Genomic DNA, 18640 nt, shown 5'->3' with positions numbered 1-18640 from the left:
ATCAAAATATTGCAAGAATTGCCAAACGTAATATAGAGGCACAAGGCAAGTAAATGATATCGGAAAAATGGCACCTACAGTCTTGCTGACACAGAATTGCCACAAACCTTCAATTTGTTAAGAAAATAAAAATAAAAACCAATATCTGTGAAGCACAATAAAGTGAAGTGCAATAAAGCTAGTCCTGTCTGTATCTGCCATTTAATAACTGCTTAATAGGTATGTGTTGAGGGGAGTCTGGGTGGCTCAGTCGGTTAAGCATCTGACTCTTGATTTAGGCCCAGGTCATGATCTCAGGGATGTGAGATCAAGCACCACAGTGGGCTCTGTGCTGGGAGTGGAGCCTCCTTAGGATCCTCTCTCTCCCTCTCCCTTTGTCCCTCCCTCATGCTCTCTCTTTGTCTCTCAAGAATAATTAAACAGGGACACTTGGGTGGCTCAGCACTTTGCGCATCTGCCGTTGGCTCAGGGTGTGATCCAGGTCTTGGGATTGAGTCCCATATCAGGCTCCTTGTGAGGAGCCTGACTCTCCCTCTGCCTGTGTCTCTGCTTCTCTCTGTGTGTCTGTCATGAATAAATAAATAAATAAAATCTTTTAAAAAAGAGTTAAAAAAGAATAAACAAATAAAAATGAAAATAAATGAATAAATAAATAAATATTGAAAAATTAAGAGAATGGATGGAAAATTGAGTTTTCAGATATACTTTGAATGTATTCATCATTATATAAAATATTTTAATATATTTAAATATATAATTTATATTATATAAACATGTATCATGTATATATTACATATATGTTAATAATATAAAAAACTTATCAAAACTATATCAATTACATTTGTCAGTATGTCTATAGCCATTTAAACTAAAATACACAAAAGGAGGGAATATATTTCTAAACATTTCCATTGGAGATCTATCGCAGGCAAATTAAGAATAGACCTTGGGGTACAATTAAAATGTAAATCTCAAGAGATTAAAGAAACTAATTGATGAATTCCTTTATGACACAAGTTTGAGAGTTTGAGGAACACATGCTGCTATAAGGAGACTGTTAACACACTAGATTTCTGAAGACTATCTTTTGCTCTGAGACTGCTTTAAAAATATGAAGAACAAAACTTTTCTGAATATGAATCTAGATTTGAGCTAAAACATTAGATTTTAATTCTTAGGAAGGCACATAAAATTAGTTATCTTAGTTAATTTGGCTGTTGTTTCTATTCCATCAGTGAGAGGTAACAGACACATTGCCCAGAGATTTCCTCAACTTCAGCATTTTTTTTTCATCAGCCTATAAGATCAGTAAAGGTCCACTATATAGGAAATAGAGTTCTGGGCTAAACCACACCAACAGATCAAAGCCATCGTATTTATAATTCATGAGATCCAGAGCTGAAAGAGAGGCAAATGTACGTCAAAAATTAATGACGAATTTAGTGGATATTGCATGATGTTTTCTCTTCCTGTCATTTGATCATAAACCTGAAAATAACTGGAAGATGGCTCACAGAGAAAATGTCCTTTGGATAACTACATCCCAGGTAAGTCTGATCTTATCAACTTCTTTCTATAAATGTGTGTGTGTGAGTGTGTGCTCTTCACACTGAAAACCTTTTCCTTTTTTGCATGCCTGCATCTTCCAGTAAGTCTTAAGAAAAATGCCTCTAATAATAGACAAGAGAAAGTGCCTTCATTGATTAAATGTTTGTTAAACGTGTTGGGAAAGAATAGGAACCGTTGTGAAGGTGAGCCCAAAGATAGGCTGAGGTAGAAGATGGTGTATCTCAGGAGAACTATCTTCCAAAACCATTCCAGAGAGCTACCTCTTAGAGTGCTATCAGTTCCATGCAGTTGTCAACTTGGAATTTTTTATTAGTGTCTTCCAATTCTATTTTTTTTAAAAAGGAAAATCATGTATAAAGTTGCTTGAAGTCTTTAATATGTGCTTGCCATCTTTTACTCTCTCGTTATTGGAGTCTAAGTCAAACCTGATTATTAAGTCTTTAAGCTTGAATCATTCTCTAATTTTTGTTACTGTTATTCTATTATTCAGCAGGTAAGTCAAAGGCCTGAGTTGATACAAATGGCTGGAAACAATTTCACTGAGGTGACGGTCTTCATCCTCTCTGGATTTGCAAATTACCCTGAACTACAAGTCAGTCTTTTCTTAATGTTTCTCTTTATTTATCTGTTCACTGTTTTGGGGAACCTTGGGCTGATCATGTTAATCAGAATTGACTCTCAGCTTCACACACCAATGTACTTTTTTCTTAGCAACTTAGCATTCATTGACATATTTTATTCCTCCACTGTAACACCCAAGGCACTGGTAAATTTCCAATCCCAACAGAAAACCATCTCTTTTGTTGCCTGCTTTGTTCAAATGTACTTTTTTGTGGGTTTGGTGTGCAGTGAGTGTTTTCTTCTGGGGTCAATGGCCTATGACCGCTACGTAGCCATCTGCAATCCTCTATTGTACTCAGTGGTTATGTCCCAGAAAGTGTGCAACTGGCTGGGAGCCCTGCCATATGCAATAGGCTTCACAAATTCTCTGGTATCAGTCTGTGTGATAAGTAGTTTGTCATTCTGTGATTCCAGCATCAATCATTTCTTCTGTGATACCACAGCTCTTTTGGCCCTATCCTGTGCAGATGCATTCAGCACAGAAATGGTGATCTTTATTTTAGCTGGGATCACACTTCTCAGTTCCCTGCTCCTCATCACGGTCACTTACACTGCCATCATCTCAGCCATCCTGAGGATCCAGTCTACAGCAGGCAGACAGAAGGCCTTTTCCACCTGTGCATCCCACCTCATGGGTGTAACTATCTTCTATGGGTCTCTGATTTTCACATATTTGCAGCCTGATAACACATCATCCCTGACCCAGGCACAGGTGGCATCTGTCTTCTATACCATTGTCATTCCAATGCTGAATCCACTGATCTACAGTCTGAGGAACAAAGATGTGAAAAATGCTCTCCTGAGAGTCATACACAGAAAACTTCTATCATGACAAATCTGTGACGTTACCATTAAAACACACCTGGATGGCTTCAGGCATTTGATTGTTCCATCAATTAGTCGTAAACCCAAAAAACAGGTTTAACACAAATTAAATTATAACTTAGAGACTTGAAATTTGGGTAGTTAATTATTATTTTGTTTATCTAGAATAACTGAACTAACTAACATATTAGGAGTGTATTTCAGCATGTAGATTATATATACTGTTTGCACAGTGAGGTGCAAACACCATGACGACAGACACTGGTTAATACAGGAATCTCTGATCATGTGGATTTGTTTTGCCATACACTTAAATTTTGAACATTTATCTGTGAAATGTGACCTTTGATGACAAAAAGTGATATTTATAGAGTATGGTCTCCATCAAACACAGCAGAGTTTAATTTCTTAAAAAAATTTGAATTTTTTTATTCATTTTGAAATTATTATTTATTAATAATAAAATTTATTATTATTTTGAATTTGAATTCAAAAAAATTGAATTTCTTTCCAAAGTTTAAGCAGTTGATAAGCATTTAGAAGTGTGTGTGTGTGTGTGTGTGTGTGTGTGTAACTGCGGCACAATTCCTGAGACATTTGGAAGTATATTACAGAGATTACTTTTCAAAATCAGGCAGAAATGCTTTGTAAAGTCTATATAGTAAAGAACTATGCCAATTAATTAATTTCTTCTCAAAGGACTTTAAGGGTTAGGATATGGAAATAAGTATACACAGAATTATACTTGGTGTATATGATTTAAAATAATTGGAGTAAACTCATATCTCATACATCATAAACAAATTTTCTATAAAGAAAATCAGTTTTCAATCTTGGGAGTGGCTGAAGGTAATTTATGGGAAGGGATCTGTGTGTGCATATGTATGTATTTGCTTTGGAGTTTTAAATTTTCTTCTCTGATCAATATTACTAGGGTCTGACTCCTGCAAACTTCATTTTACAATGCAACATTTTGCCTTACAAAGTCCTTATAAAGGACAACTTAGGAAACATACTATGCTTTAATTTATGGGCCTACTGAGGCTACTGTGTATCTATCTTATTACTCATTTCTGTTTATGAAGCCTAGAAGAGATTTTTTTTTCTTCTAAGCACAGTGTCTGATTTAGACTGGTTGCTCTGAAGATTTTTCATCAACATCATTGAGAACTATTAAATTGATTATATTTTTTTCCTCTTTCTACCATGGATTTTCATTCATGCATTCTAAATACGGTGCTCATTTTCTGAATAATTGTGAGGCTTTTGCACATTACTTATATTTACCCTGGTTCTAATACTATGTGTTATTTTTATCTTCACTTGCATTACATGTGTATTCTGCTATAAATAATTTCAAGATTTAATATTTATTTAGTATTAAAAAACCATTCATCTAACTTTTTTTAATATTACTTTTTAAATATGATTTCTAGGAGCAAAAACACGACACACTCTTCTTATTCATCATAAGAAGTAGAAATATATTTTATTTGTCCAAAGTTATGATTAAATTACCATCTATGTTTTTCAATATTTTCTTTATATTTGTTGCTGTATACCTCCCATTATTCTTTCCTCTAGCTACTATTTGTACTATTTGTTCCTGACTCTGTAATACACTTCTTTTCACAATGGGACATGTGTATCTTTGTCATTTATTCAGTCCTCTGTCTGGAAAACTCTCCTAGAACTTTTGCTATTGACCAATCCAGATAATCAACTTCATAACCTCTGGGACTATGTCTCAGAAGTGATCATGGTATGTTTAATTTGCCAGACATCTTCTTTAAAAAATATCCTGAAGGGACACCTGGTTGGCTCAGCAGTTGAGCGTCTGCCTTTGGCTCAGGGCATGATCTTGGAGTCCTGCGATTGAGTCCCACATTGGGCTTCTGGCATGGAGCCTGCTTCTCCCTCTGCCCGTGTCTCTGCCTGTCTCTCTCTCTCTCTGAGTCTCTCATGAATAAATAAATAAAATATTTTTAAAAATATGCTGAAAAAATTATTTCATTTAAAATATATTTGATACATCGGTCTTCAATATAAAGATGCTGGGTTGTTTTTGTTTTGTTTGGTTCAGTCATTTTTTTTTTCAATCTGGTGCCTTTATAAAATCCCTGTTAACCATGTGTATTCCTTTAACTTGCAATCTATTCACCACCTTTAGCATACCTTTTATAAAAAACAAATCATAAGATTGTTTTTTCTTAATTTGTATTATTTTAAGAAGTATTATAGGAGCAACTGAAGAGGCAAATTATGCAATGAAAATAAAACATATTGAATGAAATTGACTTCTTGATATTAGGTAGAGTTAAACACACTTGTGTTCATACACAAAGATTAGAGGCTTATGCAGAAAGAAATGTCAGAATATTGTACTATAATTGGAGAAAGTAGTATAGCATAAGTCAAGATTTTGTACTGAATATTTACCTTTCAAAATATGGGATAGCAAATGTGTGAACTATCTAAAAATAGCTAAAAGAGAAGTAAGAAAGGAAAATATTTCAGGAAAGCAAACTAGAAATAATGGTATTATGAAATGTAACTATACTAGAGAAAATATAACTAATTTTATATTCATTAAGTGTAATACATTCTCCTAAAAAGACAAAGACTATCTTCTAAAAAGACAAAGACAAAGAGTGAGTCAATATACAAACTTACCAATGTTTATAGCAGCAGTATCAATAATAGCCAAATTATGGAAAGAGCCCAAATATCCATCAAATAATGAATGAATAAAGAAGATATGGTACATATATATAGAGAGAGACAATGGAATATTACTCAGCCATAAGAAAGAATAAAATCTTACAATTTTCAATGATGTGGGTGGATCTAGGGAGTATTACGCTACATGAAATAAGTCAGTCAGAGAAAAACAAATACCATCTGATTTCACTCAAGTGGAATTTAAGAGACAAAACTAATGAACATAGAGATAAAAGAAAGAGAGAGAGAGAGAGAGAGAGAGAGAGAGAGAGAAAGGCAAACCAAGAAACAGACTCTTAACTATAGAGAACTAACTGATAGTTACCAGAGGGGTGGTGGGTGGGAGGATGGCTTAAATAGGTGATGGGAATTAAGAAAGGCATTTGTTGTGATGAGCATGGAGTCTAGTATATAAGTACTGAATCACTAAATTCTACACTAAAAACTAATATTACACTACATGTTAACTAACTGGAATTTAAATAAAAATTTGGAAAAAAAATACAAACTCCGGTATATTATATTTTTTACACAATTTTTACCAAAATAAAGTGATATAAAACATTAGGAATATAACCACAGCATAGGAGAGTTTCTCCAACCAATGCATAGCAAGGCAATAAAATGGACACTGAGGCTTTGCTGTGGAGAAAGATACACTATTGGAGTGGCACCATCCAGGAGAAAAGGGAGCTGATGTTCTAAGATCCCAAACACCTGATGTCTTGCAAGTGAGGAATTTTAAGGGCAAAATCTGTGGCAATGGTCTCCTGAGTAGGTGGATGCATTGGCTGGAGGCCCATGAAGTCATGCCAGCAACTGTTCTGGTACCACTTCATCTGGTCCTCTGGAGATCTCTTCCATTTCAAGAGACCTGGAATCTGAAAAAAATATATATCTTTATTCTTTATGTCAGAGAGTTCATTAGGTGCATCTGATGATTATATCCCTAGGGTAAAGCTGGTTAACTATTTGTCCTACAGGGTCCATTGAATGATAACCATCTTTATCCTCTGAACCTAGGCCTATGTGTTCCTTGACTGGTGCCATGCCCAGGGTTCATTTAACCTCTAGTGCTTGTTCTTCCATCTACACTGACAAGATGGACCCGGGCTTCAAGAAGAAGGAACTAATTTTATAGAACATTATTTTTACTATTCCATTTGCCTGAACAACACATCATCCCGATATTTTTGTGGCTGTCTACTTCACTTCTTTCAGTGTGACCCTATTATTGAAGACTTCTCTGAAAAAAAAAAAAATTTAAGAGAGTGAGTCCAGCTGTCTCCAAACATTCTTTTCACTTTTTTTTTTTTCCTCCAGAGCACTTGTCATCACTGACACAGATACTTCATTGTTATTTTTCTGGTCTCCTCAGTCCCCAGCATAGAAGGATACTTACTACATGGTCCTTGCTATTCTGCAAACTTCATGGCCCATCCAATGAACGGGGCTTTTGCACCGATGTTCCCTTTTCCTGAAACACTGTTCTCCCACGTACCAACATGACTAATTTTTCAAATCCTTCAAATATTTACTCAGATGCCAATTTTTCATTGAAGCCCACCTTGACCACACTATTTCTGATTGCTTCCTCATGTCCTTACTCCAGGACCCACCATCCCCTAAGCTGTTCTACATTTTATTTTCTTATAATACTTTTCATTTACATGTTGTATCACAATATTTGTATTTTCTTTGTTTCTTCTTGCTGAGAATTTATAGTATTTAGAACTATAAATGCTATAGTTGGTAAGGCCATACTTTCATATCAACATTTGAATCTTTCTTTCCTAGCATCTATGAGCCTTTTATACTAGTTGATTGTAATTAATCCATCAATTTTGATAAATGTACAAAATTGAACTTAAAGGAGTCCCACTTTCTGACTTCAGTGCAATACCATTTAAAATTAATATATAGGGCAGCCCGGGTAGCTCTGCAGTTTAGCACCACCTTCAGCCCAGGGCGTGATCCTGGAGACCCTGGACCAAGTTCCCCATCAGGCTCCCAGCATGGGGCTTGCTTCTCCCTTTACCTGTGTCTCTGCCTCTCTCTCTCTCTCTCTCTCTCTCTCTCTGTGCCTCTCATGAATAAATAAAGTCTTAAAAAATAAATAAATAAAATTGAATATATAAAAAAGAAAAAATGCATTGTTTAGCTTGAAAACTAAAAATAAAGAATTTTTAAAATATCTAATTACTCTTAATCAAATGGGAAATAAAACAAATGTAACTTTGCATTATCTACATAATGAGCCACAGAAGGAATAACTAATACTACTACATATAAGCTAAAAGTAAAGCAACACTGAGATTAATAATGTAAATATTAATTTCCTGCATTATTAAACAGAAAGTAAATAAAACAAGCAGTTTTTACTAGGTGCAGAAGCAAAAACAATAAATTCAGTCTAAAGGGAAATAAAATTCGCCACCCCCAAAATGTTCATTTTGGCATAAGAGTTATCTTTAACTAGTTATTTTTAAGAAACAATAGACACAGGAGCAACTCTGAAAACCAAGTAGAATTTATGCTTTTGTAAGAGACATGTTCTCATTCATTTGGGGAATATAAATAACAGTGAAAGGGAATATAAGGAAAGGGAGAAGAAAAAGACTCCTAACTCGGGAAACGAACTAGGGGTGGTGGAAGGGGAGGAGGGCAGGGGATGGGGGTGAATGGGTGATGGGCACTGAGGGGGACACTTGACGGGATGAGCACTGGGTGTTATTCTGTATGTTGGTAAATTGAACACCAATAAAAAATTAATTTATTTATAAAAAAAGACATTCACATTTATAAGGGAAATTTCTATTTGTATAAATATTTCCCTATTTGTACTAAGAAGAGTATTTACTGTGATTTTCCTGGTAATCTCCTATAACTGGTCTCCACCTGCCAAGGTCTTTCATTTAAACCATCTTAAATAAAATTTCCTGCTAAAGACAAAAAAAACAAAAAACAAAAAACAAAAAAGCTTTGGTTTAAGTAAAACCATCTTAAATAAAATCTCCACTTGATGAGCCATTAAGGTATTAGTTTTAATTGGGGTATTAGTTTTCCTTGTCATCTTGTTACCTGAAACTGGATGTGGAACCAGAAGACACAACAAAGCCGAAGAGTAGAAAAGACGGATTTTACTTGCAACAAGGAAAGGAAAACACTGGGAATGTTTCCCTAAACAGTGCTTCCTCAAACAACCAAACTGGGGAAATTTTGAGCTAAGAGTGCATGCATATTCATGAAGGGGCTTACAAAGGGGGAACTCAGCATAGGACTAGGCCAAAAGTCATTTTATGGTTATAGAATCAAGGTCATAGTTAATCAAAGTCGGGGGAGGGTAGCTAAGGGTTAGTATTATCAATTGTCTGGATCCAATTTATCCATGATTCGAGTGCTCAAAGAGGTTTAAATTCTGCAAAAATAACTCAAGAATATGCTTGGGTAAGAAGGCTGGTCATGCATAGAACATAAGATGGCCAGGGCCTGAAATGATTTTTCTTATCTCAAGAAAGCTTCATCTTATTTCTTTTTCTGGAGACCCCCTAACTCTTTCTGCTTACAGTCTTCCAAGCATACAGGAAGTATACAGGTTATTAAACTTTTGTTTTTATTTTGTTACTATGTCTTTTATTATGAGAGGATTGGGGATGTCTCAGCCAAGAATCTAGATAAATAGAGGGAATATTATTTTTTCCTTTCCCACAAACCTAATAAAGTAGGGGAAATAGAATATTAAAACTTAGGCAACAATTGATGAATTTGAAAGCAAGAAAAATAAATATGGCTTCTTCACCATCCCAGTAAAAATTTAGAGAATCACAAAGAAAATCAAGCCATCAGGCTCTTGATTGTATGGCTTTTAAGGCAAAAGGCAAGTATTTTCCCAAACCTTGCACAGCTACATTTAGTCCTTAACTAAATGTAAACTTTTGTCCTTGGAAACATGCCAAGCAATCTTCCTTGGGAATTGGTCCGCAGGGATGACCATACCTTGCATTACTTTTGGTCCCCAGTAAATGAAGTGCCCTGGAATTAACAGGATGACAAATAAGACATACTCTGCTCTGCCTATGTTCACTATAGCTTCCTGGTATTTTTAAAAATAATTTCCTAGCATATTTTCATTTGACCAGGACCTGAGCAAATCACTAGGTTGATTGATTTTTATCTCAGAACAAAACAAAATGAATACAGTAAAATTTAAAAAGAACTTATCTCAAAGAAAACAAATATTATATTACAGAAATTTTCAACTCAAATGGTTTTTATATTTGATTTGTAAGCAGAACTTGACATTGAAAAACTTCTAGGCAGATGATATTGGAAGAAGGCTTTTTTTTTTCCCCCCAACTCGTTCACAGTAAGTATTATTGTTGCAGTTGCAGGGTTCTTGTCTCTCAGAGTTGAAGACTGAATCTCGTAGACACAAAAGGGTGTGGTGATGGTTTATTAAGTGAAGGTGAGAACAGAAAGAAAGCTCTCTAGAGTGAGGGGTCCCTTCGTGTTCTCCAAATGATGTAGTTTTGGAATGTTGGTGAGGTACAGAGACGAAGGTCAAGAAAGAATTCTTGAGATGTCGGGTGCAAAAAGGTGATTTTATTAAAGCACAGGGACAGGATCTTTGGGTGGAAAGAGCTGTGACAGAGTCATAAAGAGTGGTCCATTAAATACTTTCAAGTAAGGAAGGGGTAGCGTAAGACTCTTAGGAATTTGGAAGTAAGGTTTCCAGGACCTTGAGGGGGCAGCTACTGTTAGGAAAAGGTCATTTATTACTTCTAATAAAACCTTACTCATGAGACTCTTCAGATGTATATTGTTGGGTCATATGCTGCCAACATGTATCATGGAGAGTAGAGATAAAAGAAGTTTCCAAAGGAATTTTTGTATGTTAAAGTAGACTTACAGGATCCTGGCGATTGGGCTACCATTGGCTTTTGACCTTAGCAAAGTGTCAACATCCAGGCAGTTGAGTTTCTAGAGGAATGTCACTCTGCCTGTTTCAAGGACTTGTCAACTGGGGCTATTATATAGCAAGAAAATTTAATAATTTTTCTTCTGCCTTTTTTCCCTCACATCATTATTCTCTGATAATTCTGACATTATCAGAAAGGTATGGATATACATACCATTTAGACCTTACCCCAAATAATGCCAGGATTTGTGAAATCAGAAATGTAGAGTTAATAAAATCAGGGTCTATGAGTAATGAACATATTTTATTTTTTCATTTTTTTAAAGATTTCATTTATTTATTAATGAGAGGCACAGAGAGAGAAAGAGAGGCAGAGACACAAGCAGAGGGAGAAGCAGAGGGAGAAGCAGGCTCCATGCAGGGAGCCTGACGTGGGACTTGATCCGGGGTCTCCAGGATCAGGCCCTGAGCTGAAGGCAGGCACTAAACTGCTGAGCCACCAGGGCTGCCCAGTAATGAACATATTTTAGAAATTTAATCTTGAATGATCAGGTTAGGAGAACATCATATCTTTTGGAAATTAAAACTAATATGTAGTTAATTTTAATATATCTTCTAAGGCCCCTAAATTTAAAATTTGTCATTTGTATTAAATAATATAGAGAAAAGGACACTGGATAAGGCATTGAAATTTTTTTTATATCATCATTTGTTATATGTCTAACTTTTTGGGGGGTTTTCCTAAATCAATTATAAACAGGAATATAGTATTATGCACATGTTCTCTGGAGTCCATCTATCTTGATAGAATCACAGAACCTACAATGAATAGCTTTGACTCTGGATAAGTTACTTAAATTGTGCCCTTTTTCTTGTATTAAAAAATATGGCTATTAGTGGCACCTATGGTACAATAGTCTCATGTGGACTAAATGCATTAAGAAGCATTTAGAATAGAGTCAGTCTCATTTTAATTATTCAATATATTAACTTTAATTATATTGTATTCAAATGCCAAATTATGCCTATTTTTATATTTGGCAATCAAATTAATTTTTTTTCAGTCATGGTCTACAAACCACTCATTATCTTCAATTTTTAGAAACACTAAACTAATTAAATGTCATGTGGTCCACATAAACACAAACCTTTGTGAAGTCATTCCTGCTAAGTATCAAATTTGATTTCTTCACAGTTGACAGAAATTAAATACTATGGAGAGAAAGAATAACACACCGGTGCATGACTTCATCTTTCTGGGATTGACAGATTCTGAAGAGATCCAGTCGATCCTCTTCATGCTGTTTCTCCTAATATACCTGGTTACTGTGCTGGGCAATGCAGGGATGATACTGATAATCCGCCTGGATCTCCAGCTACACACCCCCATGTATTTTTTCCTTAGTCACCTGTCATTCCTTGACCTCAGTTACTCAACTGTCATCACACCTAAAACCTTAGAGAACTTACTGACTTCTACCAAGCATATTTCATACGGGGGCTGCCTCGTCCAGATGTATTTTTTTGTCTTCTTGGGGGCCACTGAATGTTTCCTTCTCTCCTCAATGGCCTATGATCGCTATGTTGCTATCTGTAATCCTCTGCATTACCCAGTGGTTATGTCCACAAGATTCTGCTGTTCCCTCGTCTTTGGGTCCTATTTGATTGGCTTTGTGGACTCCTTTGTCACTGTGCTTCGAATGAGCAGATTGCATTTCTGTGACTCCAATGTAATCCATCACTTCTTCTGTGATACACCCCCAGTTTTAGCCCTGTCTTGCACTGACACACATGACATCGAAATCATGATATTTATTGTTGCTGGCTCCACCCTAATGGTGTCTCTTATCACAATATCTGTGTCTTATGTGTCCATTCTGTCTACTATCCTGAAAATTACTTCCACTTCAGGAAAGCGAAAAGCCTTCTCTACTTGTGCCTCTCATCTCCTGGGAGTCACCATCTTTTATGGCACTATGATTTTTACTTATTTAAAGCCAAGTAAGTCTTACTCCCTGGGAAAGGATCAAGTGGCTTCTGTTTTTTATACTATTGTGATCCCCATGCTGAATCCACTTATTTATAGTCTTAGGAACAAAGAAGTGAAAAATGCTCTCATTAGAGTCATGCAGAAGGGAGAAGGCAATTGAAATAGGTGATGCTAAACTTTTCAGCTCATTGCTTTCGCCTCCCCTACAGTCTATTCCCTTTGTGTGTTTCCAAACCAATTGACTCCTTTAATTTTTTTTTTTGTATTTCCGTTAAACCATTCTTTACTTGACCAAATATGATCTCAGACATTTCCAGGAAGTCTATAGAATTTTCAAGTTATAATAGAAAGCCATAAAATATGCTTTAAGTCTATGACCTAAATATGTGTTTTTGGGAGTGTCTGGGTAGCTCAGTGGGTTAAGTGTTCATTCTCTTGGCTTCAGCTCAGGTCATGATCTTAGAGTCCTGTGATCCAGCCCCACACTTACCTCTGCACTCAGTGAGGAGTCTGCTTGAAAATTCTATAGACTTCCTGGAAATGTCTGAGATCATATTTGGTCAAGTAAAGAATTGACCAAATTCTTGTTCTTCCTCTGGCTCTCCCCTTCTCAAATAAATAAATAAACCTTAAAAAATTAATTATATGAGTTTTAAAGAGCAACTGATATGCAAAATGAGACAGTATAGTTATCATCTTCTAAATGATACCATACAAATTCCTATGAATAATTCCAAATTCAGAGAATTTTATCGTGGAAAAGAGCTTTATTTTAGACACAATGATTGCAGTTTCAGAAGTGTTTTTTTTTAACATATGGAGAAGAATATAGCAGGTTGATTGTGATAACTTGCTTTAGAATCTAATATTCCAAGATTTATATTCTAAATCTGCTACCCTTTTAGGTGTATAACCTTAATGGATTGGCTTGTTTCTTCAACTGAACAAGATAAATAATAATTCCAGGGCAATAGAGTTAATTATAAAGATTAAATCAGATAATGGATGTAAAGCATTCAAGGCAGTCCTAATAAGTGTTGGCATTATCCTTAGAAGGCTGACTTTCCTGCAATATTTTTAATGCCCAGTTGCATTTTCTTAAAGAATATTTACTTGTAAGGTGGCTGGGTGGCTTGTTGGTAAGCATACAAATCTTGATTTCGGCTCAGTTCGTGATCTCACTGTCATGAATTGAACCTTGCATTGGGCTCTGTGCTCAGCATGGAATCTGTTTTAAGATTTTATTTATTTATTCATGAGAAACACAGAGAGAGAGGCAGAGACATAGGCAAAGGGAGAAGCAGGGAGCCCAATGTGGGACTCGATCCCAGGACCCCAGGATCATGACCTGAGCCAAAGGCAGAAGCTCAACCACTGAGCCACCGAGGTGATCCTGCTTTAAATTCCCTTTCTCCTTCTTCTGCCTGTCTCCCCGACTCTAAATAAATAAATAAACAAATCTCTTAAAAAAGAGATTGTGTTTTATAAGTTACTTTTGACTGATTGACAAACAAACAACTAAGGAAAAACTCAATACTTCACATTTTTTAAAAATTTAAAATGATGTCTGTTAACATTGGAGAACATGTTAACCATGGAAACCACAGAAAAGAAGAAGGGAATAGAAATGGCTTAGCAGTCATCAACAGTTTTATGCACATTCCTCTGGATCTATAGTTACATTCACATGTGTATATATTAATTATATAAGCAAAATTTCTGTCATTTTCTATGTGCTTTTCTACAGCTTTCTGTATAGTTATAAGTTTCTCCTTTGATAATGCCTTTGTCACTGAAATCTGAGGCGAATATGTTCTGAGTATTTGGGAAAAAAATCAAGACTCTCATCTTGCAAGGCTTTGGATCTGAAATGTAAATGCATCAACTTAAAAATCTAAATGTAGTGGTGTCTCTTTCGTGGCTACTGGCTAAATATTTAAAAACCTTACTACCTTTCTGTGACATGTTAATAATCTTCAGTAAAATGCTACTTTGCTGAAATTCTGTTTTTTTTTAATTATTGCCTTCTAATTTTTATAGGTTTCCTATGTCACTAAAAATAAATATTGAATGAAGCATTTGATTCATTTCTTTTAATTTTTTTAAACAGATACAGTTTAAAAAAATAAATGAATTCAGAATTTGTGGCAACCCGTAAACTGTAGTCATACCACTGACATTTCCTTTATTTTTCATTTTTTCTTTACATAATCTGAATTACAGTTTTAATTTTCTCTACTACATAGAGGTTAAGGATGTATTTTTCCATTTTCTGAGTATTTGATTTTTTTTGTTTAAACTTTTCATAACTATATAGTTTTCATTTCAGGCCATAATATTGTATAATTTTTATTTTTGAAATGTAACTATAGTTGATTATTTTTCCTAAATATTTTTTAAATGTTTAAAATAAAGGGCAAATTTGTAAAAGTGCAAATTCTCTTTTAGAAGTAAAAAGTTTAAAATTTTTTCACTAATTAAAAAATGTCAGCAAGCTCGTTCAAATTTTTTAAATGTGCATTATTTTCCTCCATTTAATTATTTTAAAGTTTCCTATCTCATATATCAATCCCACTTAAAATTATTGACTTATTTTTGCTTTTAAATCCATGTGGTCTAATCTCTTCATTGCTTTTGTTATATGTTTTTGTTTACAATTAGTAATAAGTATATAATAAATATTTATTGCTTAATAATATGCATTTTTGACTGATCTTTCATCTTGCCTATGCACTATGTCTTTTAATGTATTTATAGGACTTTTCATTTTTCTGGTCTTTTTTATAAACTATCCTTTCACCTTGTTTCTGTTGATGTCAACTTCTATGATTAGAAAGTATATCCTGTCGGTTGAGTTGGCAAAGATGGCCAAGAGATTCTGTGATTTTGTAGACAGCACTTAAGTTGAACAAATGCTAATTAAATTAGATTACATTGTAATTAAAGTAAGACTACCATATCTTCCTTATAACTTATAAAGCATGTGTGTTATTACATGCATGTAATATAATCTATGCACAACATAAAAGATTTAGACTATTGTGTTTGCCCTGTAAAATTCCTTGTTATAATTATTGCGTATTGTATTTTATGTAAGATGTGATCAGCCATAATTTAAGACATATTCTTCTTGCCATGCCAGAATGCTATTTAAAACAAATATGATAAAGAAAATAAGAGTAGAATAAATAAAAAAAATTAAAAAAGAGTAGAATAAATCATGACAAAAATATGAAGAGCTGTGTCTGCTTCTAAATAATCTAAATAAATGATAGATATGGTAATAACATATTTTGTTGAGCACTTATAGTGTGCCAGACAATAATCAGAGGCATATAAATATATGTGTGTGTATATATATATATATATTAACATAATTTATCTTCACAAGATAACTTTCAGGTAGGTACTTAGCAATATCCAAATGTTAATCTCACATAGTGGAAAGCAATTTTCTATTCCTTCAGGCAAAGACTTAAGAACAGTTCCAAAATTGTCTTGTTGTGTCACCTGCACTCCAACAGCATACCACGTGGACTCTAAATACAGAATATATCCAGTCTCTCAGCACATTTTCTGTCACCACACTGGCCAGAGGGACCGTAGTCAGGAACTATACCTGTGGGCCCTTGCTTGTTGCTCTGTTTGATCTTAGCCTTCCTGAATCTAATCTCAATGTAATAGCCAGAGTGGTGAACAGTAAATTGGATCATACCACTTTCACAAATCTGACCATACTTCTCATCCCACTAAGAATAAAAACCAAAACATTTTCAGGAGCCCCCCAGTCCAAAATTATCTTCTCTCCACTCCTTATGCCTACTAATTCATTCCTTGTCATTCTGTCCATTCATGCTTACTTTGTTTCAATAACATGTCCTCCTGGGGTTCCTGGGGCTCTCAGTCCATTAAGCAACTGATTCTTAATTTCGGCTCAGGTCACGATCTCGGGATCATGGGATGGAGCCCCATATTGGGCTCTGCACTCAGTGAGGACTGTGCTTCTCTCTCCCCCTTTCCCTCTGCCCCCACCCTGCTCATGCTTGTTCTCTCTCTAAAATAAATATATAAATCTTTAAAATCTTAAAAAAAAAAAAATAACATACCCTCCTAACTCTCCCTGTGCACATTAGTCTCAATACTGCCTGGAATTTCCCCTTTACTCCTCTTCACCCTGAAACTTCCTTTTCATATGCAACTACACAATCTTGTTCTTCTTTTCTTAATAAGAGTATTCCTTGCCATCTGATTTAAAATTGCACCTGCTTCTCACCCTCTTTCTTGCTTCATTTGCTTTTATAACAGTTTATCTCCATCTAATAAATATACATGTTTGACTTATTATATATATATATAATATTTATATATTTTGTGTAAATAATATATATATACACATATATACACAAAATCTTTTTATGTAGGCTCCATGCCCAGCCTGGAGTGGATCTCAGTGTGGTACTTGAGCTCACGACCCTGAGATTAAGACCTGAGCTAATATCAAAAGTCAGACACTTAACCAACTGAGCCACCCAGGTGCCCCCAACTAACATTTTATATATTTAGCTCCTTCCTATTGTTTCTTCTATTCCTCCCCCACTGCCCCTATATCTTAAGCCAGGATTTTTACTTACTTTGCTCAATGCTGTACCCCCACCACCTAGGAAACTGCCTTAAAAAATGTATCTGAAGGCAGAATTTTGCAGATAATAAACTTGGGGCACAAAGAGATTAAGTAACTAGTCCATGGCCACTCCGTGTTAAAGAAGAGCTCACATTGGAACTCAGACAGTCTAGAATCCAACCAAGGTCTTCAACAACACTCTGAGCTAAGAATACTACTATCAGAAGTGCAAACAGAGAATTCATTATCATAGTAAAGAAAGCATTAAATAAATACCAGGGGCTGTTAAAAGATGCGTGTTGCTGGTGGAAGACAATGCAATTTTGACAATACTAGCTAAATTTTCTCAACCATAACAGCACAGTCCTCCTTGCAGAAGGAGTGATTCTGGAAAAGAAAAAACAATTTATCTGATGATGGTATGTTCTGGAGAGAGAACCTGTAGTAGTCAAGGCATAGGGTATGGTGGTATAACAAAAGGATTCAGAACCAGGGTGTTTCAGGAAAGAGGAAACAAGTACCCTCGGCTATAATGTTGCAGAGTTTAGCTGGCTAGGGGTTGTGGATGGCTCTTTTTCACAAGCTCATCCCAGGAACTACATTTCTTCTGTCTCCCAGATCTGGTCCTCTTCAGTATCATTGAAGAGGGTTCATCCAGCATTCTGCACATTGCAGTCTGAGAGGAAGGGGAGGTTTTCATAATGGGAAAACAATTCCTTGATTTTTGTTCATACAGAGTTTTAAGGAGTAATTAAATGTATTTAGTAGATATAGAACTATTCAGGTCACCCTCTTTCTCTGATGTGAACATCTTTAAGCAATTGTACATTTCATTTAATTTTCAAGATTATTCACAAAGAGTTGCTTGTAATATTGTATTATTATTGTGGGGACCAAGTGACATTCCTTCTTTCATTTCTGATATATGTAATGTGTATCTTGTCTTTTTTCAGTGGTGACCATGGGAATTATAATATCCATATTTAATATAATGCAGTTGACCTAGAATAATATTCTTCTCTCTTTTTCTTTCTATTTTTGTCATAAATTATACTTTTATGCATGGCTTAAACCAATAAGCCACCAATAAGCAACCAGCATAGTTTTACTTTGGCCATTTACTCTTTGAAGGAATTACAATTAAATATTGGATATTTGTCATATTTATCTTTTTTAATATTTTTGGTGTTATTCATTTCTTTGGGTATACATATATTTTCTTCTGTTATACTTCCTTTGCCTGGATAATTGTTGAAGCACAAGTTCGCTGGATATAAATTATTTCAGTGTGTATATATTAATTCCTTGCAGAAGTCATTTTTGTTTTTATTTTTGTTAGATATTTCAAACATTTTTATGGATATTAAATTCTGGA

The 18640-nt window shown here is 34.9% G+C and overlaps 2 protein-coding genes across 2 annotated transcripts; both read left to right on the top strand.

Moving 5' to 3' along the window:
• The first annotated feature begins 2089 nt into the window (after nt 1-2089).
• On the top strand, nt 2090-3022 carry LOC112663133 (olfactory receptor 8I2). The gene has a single exon (XM_025451712.3). It carries the CDS (start codon nt 2090-2092, stop codon nt 3020-3022), a length of 933 nt encoding a protein of 310 aa, XP_025307497.3.
• An 8846-nt stretch (nt 3023-11868) lies between these two features.
• On the top strand, nt 11869-18224 carry LOC112663134 (olfactory receptor 8H1-like). The gene is made up of 3 exons (XM_035701321.2): nt 11869-12777; nt 18112-18132; nt 18219-18224. Exons 1-3 carry the CDS (start codon nt 11869-11871, stop codon nt 18222-18224), a joined length of 936 nt encoding a protein of 311 aa, XP_035557214.2.
• Nucleotides 18225-18640: the final 416 nt, after the last annotated feature.

The sequence above is a fragment of the Canis lupus genome, chromosome 18 (genome assembly GCF_003254725.2).
Source record: "Canis lupus dingo isolate Sandy chromosome 18, ASM325472v2, whole genome shotgun sequence".
NCBI lineage: Eukaryota > Metazoa > Chordata > Mammalia > Carnivora > Canidae > Canis > Canis lupus.
The sequence above is the reverse complement of the archived record's forward strand: the minus strand, read 5'-3'. Positions and strand labels throughout refer to the sequence as shown.

Bases quoted from the DNA above. Each gene is read 5' to 3' on its own strand.
- LOC112663134 (XM_035701321.2), top strand. From the start codon at position 11,869: ATGGAGAGAAAGAATAACACACCGGTGCATGACTTCATCTTTCTGGGA. The intron at 12,778-18,111 runs GTCATGCAGAAG...TTAATTTTCAAG, and splicing joins TGAAAAATGCTCTCATTAGA to ATTATTCACAAAGAGTTGCT.
- LOC112663133 (XM_025451712.3), top strand. From the start codon at position 2,090: ATGGCTGGAAACAATTTCACTGAGGTGACGGTCTTCATCCTCTCTGGA.